The 14,296-nt window shown below is 43.1% G+C and overlaps 1 protein-coding gene across 2 annotated transcripts in view; it reads left to right on the forward strand.

The window, feature by feature from the left end:
* Nucleotides 1-279: 279 nt before the first annotated feature.
* The window catches only part of Stk3 (serine/threonine kinase 3), a 205,671-nt gene continuing 191,654 nt past the window's right edge, over nucleotides 280-14,296 (forward strand). For both annotated transcript variants that reach the window (XM_041637754.1, XM_041637753.1), the window contains exon 1: nucleotides 280-487. Coding sequence is in view for 1 of the 2 variants with exons in the window: in XM_041637753.1 (XP_041493687.1) it covers nucleotides 462-487 (26 nt within the window). In the remaining variant the exon portion in view is untranslated. The remainder of the gene's footprint in view (nucleotides 488-14,296) is intronic.

The raw sequence follows: 14,296 nt of genomic DNA on the forward strand, positions 1-14,296 counted from the left end.
CGCCCAAGCCCCGCTCGGCCGCGTTCGGCCCTGCTCACTCGCTTTCGGCCGCTTTCGGCCCCGCCCACACCCCCGCTCGGCCGCGTTCGGCCCGGCTCACTCGCTTTCGGCCGCGTTTGGCCCCGCCCACCTTCTCCGGGCCGCACTAGTTCCCGCCCACTCCCTCTCAGCCGCGTTCGGCCCCGCCCAAGCCCCGCTCGGCCGCGCTCGGCCCCGCCCATCCTCCACTGTCTCGGCTCTTCCCAAGCTGCTAGCGCAGGCCGCGGCGGAGGGGCGGGGCGGCCGGGAGGAACCGCGTTCTGGAGCGGGAGGGAGATCCGCCGCGGAGTTACGGGAAAGTTGGTCCGAGTTCCCGGGAGTTTCCCGGTGTGCTCCCCCGTGTTCGGCCGGTTGCTCCCAGGCTCCTTTCCTCCCTACCTCTCTCACGGTCCACTCGACCCCTCTCTCTGCCACCGGCCGCCATGGAGCAGCCGCCGGCGCCCAAGAGGTAACGACGGCGGGAGCGGGATGAGGACGGAAGCCGCGGGGCGGGGGCGGCTAGGCCAGGCCTGCTGCGACCCTGTCCCCGCCTGCCGGGCGCCGAGCGGAGCCTGGCCCTGGCGCCCTCGGCCCAGCCGTGCGCGTCCTTCCACGAGGCCCGGGGCCCCGAGGGGACACCGAGTCTCCGCTGCCCACAGCTGACGGGGCCTGGCGCGCCGCAAGTCGAGTGGCCAGCGCTGGCCTCCCCGCCGCTTGTGGGGCTTAGGAGGGTTAGAGTGGCACATTCACAGAACCTGGAGACTTAGGGCGAAGACATCAGTGCACGCTTTTCTTTCGTTCTCTCTTTTTAATTTTTTATTTTTGGTCAAGTTCTTCATAATATAATAAACCCTTCACCTTCAGAAGACGGATTGCTTATTTACAGTTTAAGGAATTAAATATATTAATAGTCACGCAGAATGCAACACACTATGAATATTGTCGCAATGACAGGTGCTTCTCTCCCTTTCAAGTTCTAAAGAATTTATGGATACAAGATTGGAGGAATGTTAAGTCAGAACCCCTCCCTCATACAGTTTTGCATGTAAAAATAGTGGCACTTTTATGTTTAATCTTGGACATGTTGGATGCATATGTGTACAGCATGTTTGAACTAATGATTTCAGCGATCTTAGGAAGCTCAGGAAGTGCCCATTGATAAAAGTTCATAACGAGCTCTGCCCCAAGAATGAATCAATTAATTGCTTGATGCTGGATAAAACATCGAACCTCACTCTTCCATTTTTAATTTGCACAGCTCTTTCTAGAGAGCCGTGTGGTGAAGAGTAGACTTCTTGTCCTCTGATAGCCAGAGATCTTTAGATGCGAACTGTCAGACTCATGAGCATGGAACAATTAAAAAGGTGGGGACTTTGAGAACAAGTCTGAATTGTGTGATTAGATACGTGAGCCTTGGGGCCTGGAAACCATCTGTTCACGCGCAAGTAAAAGGGAGGCTGTGGACAGGTTCCCAGAAGGGACAGGCTATCCATCTGAGCCCTGGAAGCAAGTCGGTTGATGGATTCTTTATAACATGTTATTGGTGCCTGTTGCCTAGGATTCACCAGGTACTCCCCTCCCCACCAGTAACATAGAAGAAAACATGAAACTTAGTTTTTTCTTTCTGTAAGAAAGAAAGGGCAGTAAGGGGTGTGTGTGTGTGTGTGTGTGTGTGTGTGTGTCTGAAACCATAGCATAGGCCGACTTGAATGACTGAATCGAAGTAGAACCTCTTTATTGATTAGCTCTGTTGTAAATTGTCAGTTTCAGTATAGCTGTAAGAGAATACATGCACTTGACATCGGTGAATTCCGACCATCAGAAGTTGTGCTTGGTGTGATAAGTTCCATGGTGGTTTATACTTTAGAAAGTGGTGGTTGCCAATAAAACAGACTTATTTCTAGCTTTACATTTTTTTTTCAGAGACTCATCATTTTAATCTAGGAATACAATTCTTTTAGCTCTCTTTTTTTTCCTCCCCTCCTGTGTTGCTAGTTTGGATGGGTTGAAGAATTCCCGCCTTTTACACAGGAGTAGCTGGAACTAGAAGGATAGATAGTTCTTGCCCAGGAAAGCAAGTTTTTTTTTAAAAAATTATGTTTTGTTTGTTTAGTGTCCTCGTTTCCCACCAGTGCGTGTGTGCATGTGCTTGCATGCGTGTGTGCATGTGTGTGTGTGTGGCACTCGTGTGTGTACACTCTTGTGCATGTAAGCCCATGTCTTATGTGTAAGTCAGAACAATTTGGAGGAGTTGCCTCTCTCCTTTCACCAATGTGAATCCTGGGGCTTGAACTCAGGTCGTCTGGTTTGGTGGCAAGTGCCCTTACCTACTACTGAGATATTTTGCAAAGGATATGGGATGCTAATCTTTTGTATCTTAATATCTCAGTGTTTTTCATAGCATTTGCAGATTCACGATCTTTATGCTCACACCAACTCTATGGAGCAGACCGGGTTACAGAAAACATATAGATATATAGGTGAAGATACAACAGGTTTGCCTGATAGAAGCCGGGGGTCACTGACGGGGAATTTCTGTGCTGCTCTTTTGATCATCGCAGTCTAATAATAGAGTATAGCTGCCATTTTTGAAGTGGTATAGTTTGCCAGGAAATTTAAACATTGTGACTGGGGCTTTTTTTTTCTTCTTCTGAGACTCACTAGGCTGTGCATGTGTCTGTGTACTTGTACAAAGCAATGGAGAAGGTTTATGCACCCTCGACCTTATGGTCTGTCATTGACTGAAACAGTATTATGTAATGTGATCGGTACATCCTCCTCCTTTAGTTAGTCAGTTTGAGAAATAGTAATCCTAATCCTACCACTTACACTAGTTCCAAATTCAAATGTCATCACCAGTAAAAATCTATCATGGGAATTAAACGGGCTCGCTTGTCAAAAGCACTTAGTAAAGTGTTTCATAGTGTATTTAGTACTATGTCATTGTTAGCTTGTGTTTACTCATAAATGAAGCTCAGAGAGATTAAGTAACTTGGTTAAGTAAGAGTGCCAAAATCCTTAGTCTGATGGGCTGCTAAGGTGGTGTAGTCCATTATTACGTAGAGTGGTACCTTTTATAATCCTGTAACGTAGTGGTCATCTTTTCTGCAGCCTCTGGACCCTCTGCTCACCTTTTCTTCATCTTGGTGAGGGTGCCGTGCATCCTTTCTGCCTGGAGTAGCGCCCGCTACCCGAGCATTCAAATGTGTTCTCATGGTGCTGTGTTTGTTTCCCCTGCCCAAGCCCACATGACCAGTTGCTGCTGCTCAGTTGACATTTTGGTTATTTCATGTGGGACTAGCCCTTTATGCTTTAAAAGTTTGTGTATTAATTTTTTTCTCTCCACTTCTCATTGATAAGATGACTGCTGTGTTTCAGAGTGTCACGGCACACAGGGATTGCAGCGGTACCTCTGAACTGGCCAAGTGTGTGTTGTACTTTTCAAAAATTGTTTAATAGTTGAGACATTTTAACAGCCGAAGAGCTGTATCTGGGATAGTGGCAGGGCGTGGGACCTGCATTCCAGACCCTTGCCTCCTTGCTGTCTTGTAGAACCAACACTCCATAGAACACAGTTTGCTTCAGTTTGTCCTGTGTGTCGCTTCCTTTGCTTTTCCTCCTCCATTAGAGGTAGAGCGTCGGGCATGGGGCTGGGTTCTGCCATGTAGTCTAAGTCCCTCTGTTATTATGCGACAAGGTGAACCTGGCCTCATAAAGCTTTCCTGGTGTTCTTTATTCAGGCTGTAAGCCATGGGTGCTCCCAGTTTAACGTTGGTCCATGTTGTTCCTTTAGAGAAGTTTGTGTTAGCTGGTTGTGGTGTCGCGTGCCTGTGATCTTAGCACACAGGCTGAGAAGGGCAGATCACTGTAGATTTGGGGCCAGCCTGTACATAGTGAGTACCTTGCCACCTTGGACTATTGGGTAAGACAGTCTCAAAAAAAAAAAAGGGAAAAGATTGTTGTTGTTATTGCCATTATCATTTTCTTGTGTTCTGTCTTAATGTTCTGTCAAGGCCTGCTTTATAAAGCGTCTTCTCTGGGTCCTTCTTTCTACCCCGAGATGCCTCTCAGGATTTTATCATGTGCTGTCTCCTTTTATTCTTTTTCTTTATTACAAAATTTTATGCATCTAAAACTTAGTGAGAGCCAATTTACAAAATATTTGTGTATCAGCATGGCACCCAGCTTAAGAAATGAGATATTCTGAATGTGTGAAGCCCTCTGTTGTGTGTCTCTCGGTTGCATCTCCTTGCCACACCCAGAGGATGCCGCCTGAGGTGGGCATTTGACATTTTTATACATGCCTTTATAGAATGCATGACCATGTCCTTTTGCTGTCATTCTTCTCTGGGAGCTGGAGAGTCTAGTGTGCAGCCAGGCTTTAGATTTAGCTCAGGATTCCCAGGCTGTCCCATGTGGCACCTCTCATCTTCAAATTCTCGGACTCGGTGTTCTTAGCAAGGCTGTGTGAAACATAGACAACACATGTAGCCATCCCTGTCGTTTATTCCAGGTACCACAATGGTTTCTAGACGCCCAGAGTTTTAAGTTTTGTTATACTGGACTTTAGAAACGTGAGAACTCTGATTGTTGGAAGTATATGTAGTTTAGTATAATTCTTGTCAAAGTGAGGATAAATATCCTTGCCAGGGAGACATGATTTACCAAATGTATCTTGTTCTTCAGCCATACTTAGGATTGGCAGTTATGTAAATTTAAAATCAGCTGTCAAGGGAGTAGCAGGGGAAAGTCGGTGTGGAGCAGCGGGAACAGTGGGAAGGGGAGTGAGTAGGCTCTTGACGTGCACGTTCAGGGTAGCAGACGTCTTTGAGCTCAGTTCAGCTGTAGGCATTAAAGAAATGGTATGCTGTGAATGGGTAGTTTGGGAGAAGTAAGGTTGATTGTAGTAAAAGAATTGGGGATTCAGAGTATATTTACATAATTAAAAAATGAAAATAATCTTAAGTCAGATATTTCTATTAGTGGCTGAAGCTGGAAATTGTTATATGGAATCACAGAAAGTATTCGTGTGTCCTGAATATGAACTAGCTTGTGGTGTCTGTGTGCCGGATCCAAGACTGGGAGTTAGAAGTGTAAATCTGAGAAGTCTGAGCACCCAGGTGCTGGCATGGGTGGATAAAGCAGCAGTGCTGAAGTTGATAGCACGACTGTCATGACAGCGTGCAGAGGTTGCAGTGAGGGAACGGACTTGTCTGTCCTGTCATATATTGGTTCTTGTTGTGTCCTGTTGTGCAGACTGACCGAGGGAAGAGCTAGAGTTGTCTTTGATGAACTTAGAGAACTCTTACAAAGTAAAGCAGACAACTGACTTAGGGAGAAGGGGTTAGGCAAGCTTCCAACTCCATTTAATTTTAGTCTGTTCAATTCTAACTTTTGTGGCACTGGGGACTCAGACTCCAGAGTCTCATATATGCTGGCACACACTTGTGCTGATCTATACTCACAGACCTGAAACATTCACATCCAGAATCAGATAAGTGAATAAAATAGACTTTTCTTTTTGGAGAGGATTGTCAAGGTGGAGTATTGAACACTTCCAGGGGAGCAGGCTTGAGTTGTCCATTGGGACAGTAGGCTGTTGAAATAAGGGCAGCGGGGCTGCATCCCCGGCACCCGGCCGCCTGCACGGCTAGCTTTAGCTTATGCCCCGAAATAATTACACCGAAACTGTATTCTTTTAAACACCACTTGGCCCATTTCTATCTAGCCTTTTCTAGGCTAGCTCTCGCACCTGGACTAGCCCATTTCTAATAATCTGCTGTAGCCCACGAGCTGGTTTACCAGGAATGATCTTAACCTGCGTCTGCCTGGAGTGGGAGAATCATGGCGACTCCTTGACTCAGCTTCTTTCTCCCAGCATTCTTTTCTGTTTACTCCTCCCACCTATGTTTTAACCTATGAGGGCCAAGCAGTTTCTTTATTGCTTAACCAATGAAATCAACAGATTGATATATGACACTCCCACATCAGTAGGCGAGCTGCGCCTCTGGGTGGCTTTGAGTAATGATCAGCTTATCTGCTGTTCTTTAGGAATGAGGCCTAGGCTTGGTAAACACTGAAGTAATTGTTAGAAATGTAAAGGGGCTGGGTGCTGGTGGCACACACCTTTAATCCCAGCACTTGGGAGGCAGAGACAGGCAGATCTCTGTGAGTTCAAGGCTAGCCTGGTCTACAAAGTGAGTTCCAGGAGAGCCAGGGCTGTACAGAAAAAAAAAGTAAAGATAGTTGAAATGAGCTTTTCTGAAGTGATCTGTCACATGTGTTTATTTGTGTGTGTGTGAGTTACACACGTGCACATGCACTTGCACACGTGGTCCAGGACTTGGAGAAATCAAACTGGTATTGACCTGGAAGCCTCCTCCTGGAGGGCTGGCCCTCACAGATAGAAGGTGCTAATGCAAGCTGCCACAGGAGAGGAGTTATCAGCAGTCCTCCATATCTCTGAAGCCTGAGAACCATAACAAGACCTGTGGACAAGTTATCCCCAACAGGGCAATAGTGGCACTTATGTCTTGGGGCTACCAACAACTGCCTAATTGGACTTAGCATCTGCTCAGTAGGAGGAGACATCATGTCTAGTGCTGTAAACCTAGCTAAGAGCCCATGGCTGGAGAGGCTGTACACCCTAGAGGAGAACCTATTACTATCATTTTCCCAAGTTACTATAATTTCCAACCTCTTTCTAAATACTTATAGTTAAGTGCCAATCTTGTCCTTGACTGAAGAAGCTGCGTTTTTGCAGCAAGCAGATGGAGGCTATTACAGAGCTTCCCAGCTGTTCACAGTTGTGAGTCCCAATGCTGAGGCTAGGTGGTAGGGAATGCTCAGCCTCAAATGGGATGCATCTATTGCAGCTCCTGCACTTAAGGCTCAGGAAATGCCATGAAAGAGGGGATGGAGAGAACCAGGTGACAGAGGACTGCTAGAGTGTGTCTTCTGCACATGATAACAAGACACTGCATTATGAACTCTCATCAGTGTGGTTACCTGCATAGGGTCTGCGTGAGACCATACCTGCTGACATGCCAGCATGGGTGGAGGAAAAGTTCACAAGGCCCCATCCCTAGATGAAGAGTCGTAGATTGTCCAGAGCCATCGAGCGAGGGTTTTCCTCAGGACAAACTCTGTTTGCCCAACCCTAAGTGATCAGCACTAAGCACAGATGGGCAACAGTCAATTGGATTCGTTAGGTTGTTTGCATGTTATGTGTGTTTAATATTATACCTATGTATTATATATATATTCAATAATAATTACAGAAGAAGAGGTTGTAAATTTGAGAGGGGGTTGGGGAATCGGGAGGTAGAAATTATTTAAGTACAGTGCACTCACCTATGATATTCTTGAATTAAAATTAAAAAGTTTAAGTTGAATCCCTCTAGTTTGGAGTGATGGGGGAAAAAGTGAGTGGTTAGAATTTGAAGACTTAAGAAAACTTAGTTTGAAAGAAGTCTTTGTTGTAATAGAGATGTCACATCAGATGACCATACATTAATGACTTTCAAAATACATTTTTTGAAACATAAATATAGCAATTCCTATGCATGTGTGTCTATATCTCAAATAGAAGTTTTATGAAATCTACTATTTTCTGATTTCTATTTTTTGTTCATTTCATTAAAAATTATGGTCTTATACCAAATTATTTTCATGATTCACTAGTGAGTTATTTATGGTTTGAAAAACCATGGCTGGTATGTATTTTAGTGCTGGTCAGGGACTGACTTCATCACCATCTCCTCATACTTGGTAGAGGTGATGACATCACCAGGGCGCCCAGACTGGTGGTTCTGTGATGACTTAAGATGCTGTGGAAACATTCTTTTAAGATTTTAGGAACGGAAAAGTTGATTGAGACCAAGGATACTCATATATAAAATTACTGTTTGGGGACTAATTCTGTATGCCCAGTTTAAGGGTAGGAAATGTGAAATGATGATCTATGATACTTGATGGTTTACAAAGGACGTTTGCTGTGAGGCAAAGGATGCTGGGACCTCAGTTTCTGACTCTATGGCTCCACCATCTGTAATGATGAAGGCTCTCGGCTCTTTCCATTTTCCTTCCTGAGAGGAAATGCATGCTCTCTGCTAGATTGTCTTTTTGGCTCCAAGCTTCCTCCTTGCTGTGGTTTTTCTTGTCTCGTATATTAGGATTATTCTAATTTCAAGAAGCTCAAAGCTTTTAGAACAAAGAGTCTATATTTAAAATGTTTTCTTATAATAACACTATAGTTTCAAGTTGAATGAATGGAAATAACAAGACATGTCTGAAGTGATGTTTATTATGTACGATGATATTAAAGTTCAGATTACTTTGAGTTTTTGAAAGTACATCAAAGATTATGTCTTAAAAATTAACTTCAGAGGAAAATGAGGGTTACCAGGATGATAACTGATAATTAATTGTACAGTTACCATTGCTGGGTTTTGAATTTATCTATGGATTCATGTGACATCTTTGTAAATAAAGATGAATAAAATTTCCAGTACTCAGAATGTGGATACACACATGTGTATTGGGGAAATTGTTAAGTGTTTGTTCAAAGGATGTTTTAAATATCCTATTTAAGACATAGAATATTATACAGGTCACTTTAGTTCTCTGAAATCATCAGACCGAGCGTACTATAATTAGAAAGGAATGCAAGTTGCACTTGTTGAACTTCATTGAGTAATTATATTATTTGAGGAAGACAAACTGAAGATAACAGAAAATTTTCTGAATTCTGCCTCTCTTGAGCCACATAATATGTTGGTTGTTCCTTTTCCCGTTTCTTGTGACACTGGTTTTCTTAGTGATCACTCATGGCTTACAGCTTTTGGACTTGGCTTCACACGTATACTTATTATTCATACATTCAGTAATTATTGATTGATTGCTCTCTGAGTGATGAGTGGGAAGTAGTGAGTATGTGCATGTGTAGGCGTGCGCGCGCGCGCACACACACACACACACACACACACACACAGCTGGAACTCTCCTAGGGAAGTGGAAGGAGGCTTTTCTGATGGGGTGATTTGTAGACGCAACAGGACATTGAGAAATTCAATTGGAGGGCGGCAGTGGTGTCAGCGGTGGTGCTGGTGCTGGTGGCAGAGGGAAAGCTATGCAAATGCCTGAAGGGGGATTGAAATGAGGCCATTATGGCTGGGTTGTAAATGGGAGAAAGTGGTTGGGATGATGTCAGAGACGGGCAGAGGCAGTGATGCCAGTGATGGAAGGAATGTGGATTAAACCAGGATGTTGTGGGCTGTCATTAAAGGGTTTAAAGGAGGGTTTTAAGAAACTTACATTTTAAAAAGACTATTATGTTTACTCTGGGCAGATTATGAAGGGTTTATAATAAAAACAGAGGCTGGAGAGCTGCCTCAGCAGTTAAGAACACTCAGTGCTCTTGCAGGGGACCTGAGTTTGTTTCCCAGCACCTACGCAGCAGCTCACAACTCTCTGAAAACCAGTTCTATGCAATCTAACTCCTTCTTCTGGCCTCTGTAGGCACCAGGCATGCACACAATGTGCATACATTTATGTAAGCAAAACACTCATAAAACATAAGAGTGCACACAGAGAAACAGGCAGTGGAGAGAGGAGGAGAAGTGGACAGATTTATTTATATTTTGGATTTAGAAATGAAATATTCACTGATAGCCAATGTGTAGTGAATGAAGAAGGCAGAATAAATCCTGACTTCTTGTTTGTGTTTGAGCAACTTGGAAGTTAGGGTTGGGGGAAGTAAAAGCACAGGGTTGGCAATAATCTCTGTCTTGGAATTCCACACTGCCAGAAAAATTATTGGTATCGATCTGAAGTGTGATATTAGGGGATTCCCTCCAAAGAGGAAGCAAGTAAGCAAGTAAGTAGGAGACAATGGGCACTAGCTTCGTGTTTTTTTCCCTTCTTGCTTTAACCGGATTAAAGAATAGAAGCATAGCTAACTTGTTTTAGGTATGTTCAGATGTGATGGTGACCTGCTGTGTAAAGAAGCCTTTTCACTGCGGTACCAAACACTGTACAGAACAGCTGTATTGCAGGTAAGCTGCTCTAAGATAGACACATTTCTAATGACCAGGCAGAAACACTTCTCCACAAAGTAGCCATTATGTTGGCATTCACAGAATAACTTGTAGTTACAACAGGAGCCCCTGTCCCTTTAGTCCTCTGTCCGTCTTCTCATTGAACTAAGGTTGTCTGGATTGCAGCTGCTAATGGTTAGTGTTTATTTCTTTTAATTTATTGGTGTTGCAGAATGGTGAAAATCTGTCTTGACTATTTTGATTTCATTTGATATTGGATTGTATTTATAAGCCACTTCCTCTCACTTTCTGTTCAGTTCTCCCAGTGGTGTCATTTACGCAAGCATACAGGACAGAGGCTTGCTTCTTTCCTGTTACTTCTTACGCCTGGCTTAAGGTAATGACTCAGGTCTCTTCCTTCACAAGGAAGGTGCTGTTGAGGGCGGATGGATTTTCACCTGCTGCAGTTCCTATCTTTAAGCTCAGACTGTCCCATCCTTTGTCAGTCATTTTAGGAGAGAATACAGCCCTGAGGGGCTTTGATTATTTTCTTGCCAACTGTGACAAAACACTTAAGACTCATTTGGTATATTTCCTCTTCCAGATTTGGAGTTTACCATTTTTCCAAGAAGCTCTGGTTTCTTTTTGGTGAAAAATGGTATATTAAAACTCTAATCCTGGCACTAATTGTAGGTAGGAGAACCCAGTAAGTCTTTCAAATGCCAGTACATTCTGTCAAATATGATGGCACTAACAATTTTGAGCTAGTGGTTTTAATAGGAATGGCCCTCATAGGCTCATATATTTGAATGCTTGGTCATTAGGGAGTGACACTATTAGAAGGTGTGGCCTGTTGGAGTAGGTGTGGCCTTGCTGGAGGAAGTGTGTCACTGGAGGTGAGCTCAAGCCTGGTCCAGTGGCTGTCCTTGCTGCCTGAGGATTCAGATGTAGAACTCTCAGCTCCTTCAGCACCATGTCTCCTTTTGCCAGCATGCTTCCCGCCGGGATGATAATGGACTAAACCTCCGAACTGTAAGCCAGTCCTAGCCAAATGTCTTCCTTTATAAGAGTTCCCGTGGTTATGGTGTTCTTTACAGTAATAGAGCATTGATTAAGACAGAGCTCCTTTCTGCGGGTAATGTATAAATCACATGTATTTGTAAAGTTTTGAGTCAGAAGTTGGGTATGTATGGACTCATGGCACACTAGAGACTGTAGACTTTCACTGTTCTCTGTTTACTCTGATCTGAACTCTCAGTTTCACCTTTAAATGTTTTAGGTAACTACTTGGAAGTGCAGAGTCTAGAAAAATAAAAGACTTACTATTATTGGTAAGGTCAGATTTCAGGCCTTAAGGTTTGAATAGAGTTTTAGCTTGCTGTTTCTTCTGTAATTAAAAGTGTATCTGTGTACAAAGTAAATGTAGAGGACTTTAGAGTTCTTACATTTTTCAACACCTATACAGTTTAGCTTATAGAGATTGAAGATATTTTATTGCTTTGAACAAAATTTGATATGTTTTTCTAGAGATTAAAAAGATTCTAAGGAATGGAACCGCCATGGAACATAGAGAAGTGTGTAGTCAGACGTTTCTCTCACCTGCCTGTTCCTAAATACCTGGCAGCCACTTTCCAAATAATTGACTCTGAGGCTTAATATAAACCGTACATGCTGGGTCGATAGGCCAGGCTTGTTACTAGCTAACTCTTACACTTTAACCCACATTCCTTATTTATGCTCTGCTGTGTGACAGTGTTTTTGTTAGCAAGGCACGCTCATCTCCTGCTCCCTTTGTGTGTGGCTGGCACCTCCTGACTGCCCTCCTTCCCATCATCCTGAGTTTGGTCGCTCTGCCTATACTTCCTGCCTGGCTACTGGCGAATAAGCGTTTTATTAAACCAATCCGAGTGACAAATCTTTGCAGTGTACAAGAGGATTGTCCCACAGCAGAGGTGACCCTGGGTGACATTGCTGTGTAGTTGGATAGCACTGAGGGGTCAAGCAGAGAGATGTCTGTCTGTACAGACTGCTTGTTCATGACACCTGTATACGGCACTGAATCAGAAATGACGTGAAGGTTCTGTTGGGTGTTGATCTTGGGTGCTATTTCAGTGATGTATAAGTGGTTAGTGTTTGAGGTTTGGGAAGTAAATGAGGACTAGGTGTGACGTGAAAAGAGTGCCTTTGACAGCTTATGTTCTTCTCTCTGTGGTGGATCCATGGGCACATCATGGTGACTGTGTTAAGTGCCATATAGAAGCAAGCTCCCCTCTGAGTCAATATGTCTGTAGCCACGGCTGGCCTTGAACTTGCTGTGTAATGAGGACGGCCCCTGTGCTGGATTTACAGAGTGCATTTTCAAGTCTGTTTTGTCTATATTTTCTGGACCTACAGATTTTGGAAAATTAGTAATCAAGAAACTGACGGCAGTAAAATGCTTCATGGCAGGGAATATCTAGCCTCATGTAAGTTTCTTATAAGATATTAAAAAGGAATGATGTCACTTTCCAGCTGATTGTTAATAAAATTCATTCTCAGAAAACAAAACCAGAGTTTAGGGAGGAAGCAGAGAAAGGAATCAAGGAATCAAATCTTTTCTCTTTTAGCTCCTTGTCAGGAAACTATCATTTAATAGATTTTTTTTTTTTTTTTTTTTTGGGCAAAGAGCCCAGTCTGAGAGGAGACAGAGCTAACAACACTTTTATTTTCTGAAAGTTTCTTCTACTTTATCTGTTTTCTTAGGTGGTTTAGGCCATTGTAGTGGCAATAATTAACTTAGTTCCCCGAGTTAATACATTTTCTAATGGTCAGCACATTATGGAGCATGGTGCTTGAGCATCAGAGTCAGGTAGGACTTAGTTCTGGGAACCACAGCTTTTCCGCACTGCCCGGCCAGTTATTGTACTTTTCTGTCTTAGTGTATTTGTAAAATGGTGGCTGTAATAGTACTTTTTTGGGGGCTACAGGGCAATTAAATAAAATATAAGTTGTAAAGTGTATGTTTTTGAAGATAATTCCCAAAATGTTTAGAATATGGGGTTGTGGTATTGCCTGTGTCTTTAGGGATATTCATTACTCTCCGAGGGCTTACAAGGACAGCTTTCACTTGGGTACATAGGAGTCTAGAGATAAACATTTACTGAACGTTTATAAATTGTTTAGCTTCTGAAAATCAAAAAGGAGCAGAAAAAAAATGACCCCTGAATTTTATTAGTTGAATAAAAATGTACTTCCGGTAGTTGACATAGAAAAGACATTTGCTGTTGTAGATTCAAGTCATATTTATCACTGTGTATAGCCTAGAGAATGTTTCTTGTTGAGAATATTTTGATTCTAAAGCCATGGCAGAGAACAAACTCAGGTCCTGAGAAGTGCTGTGTTGCGATGCCTGAGCAACATGTAGCTGCAGCCTTCAGCTTTGAGGTATGCATTCGGACAATGTGCCCGAGACTGGGGAGCTAGAACTAGCTGAATAGAAAGCCTCCTTTATGTCTTCAAAAGCTGCAACTAGGGCAAGTAACCTAAATAAAAAAATAAACAGAAAGATGTCAAATAAACATCTTAAGATTTCAGCTCAGAGCATTGGGCGAACAAGAACAAATTCAAATTAGCTGACAGAGATAGATCATAAATAGCAAAGTATAAATGACTGGAATAGAAATAGAAACTAAATACAAAAGGTCAACGAAGAGCTGAATCTTTAAAAAGACAGAATTGACAAACTCTTATCAAATTAGAGAAAAAGAACAGTCGGTTAGATGAAGAAGATGGGGACATTTCCATTGACAGCACAGAAGTAAAGAAGGTCACCGGGGGTTAGGGAAGCAGCACAGTGAATCCCACTGCCTGCGAGGATCTTAGTGACAAAGAATCCAGACCTCACAGCCTTTCTGCTGTGTTCTGTAAACACTTAAAGAACCATTGCCACTTTCCCTTAAGTTGCGACAAAAAGAATCAAGAGTAAAGGACTTGAAAAGAAAACTTCTCTAAAGAAGATACACGAATGTCCACGTCCTCCATGACAAGATGTCTGGCACCAGGAATCATACAAGAAGTGGGAAAAGAACCATTAAACACTGCTACATTCTTTAACCTTTTAAAAACCTGTGGCTGGAGAGATAACTCTGGTTATGAGCGCTTGCTACTCTCTCTTTTCTTTTTCATTAGTCCTTATGTCTTTAATTGCAAGTATTCGTTGCAAAGGGTCGTTGGTCTGGTTTGAGTCCTCTGGTTTCTGCTAC

This window comes from Microtus oregoni, unplaced genomic scaffold (assembly GCF_018167655.1).
Source record: "Microtus oregoni isolate MIOR12 unplaced genomic scaffold, Mior012 000053F_ref0000044, whole genome shotgun sequence".
NCBI classification, from domain to species: domain Eukaryota; kingdom Metazoa; phylum Chordata; class Mammalia; order Rodentia; family Cricetidae; genus Microtus; species Microtus oregoni.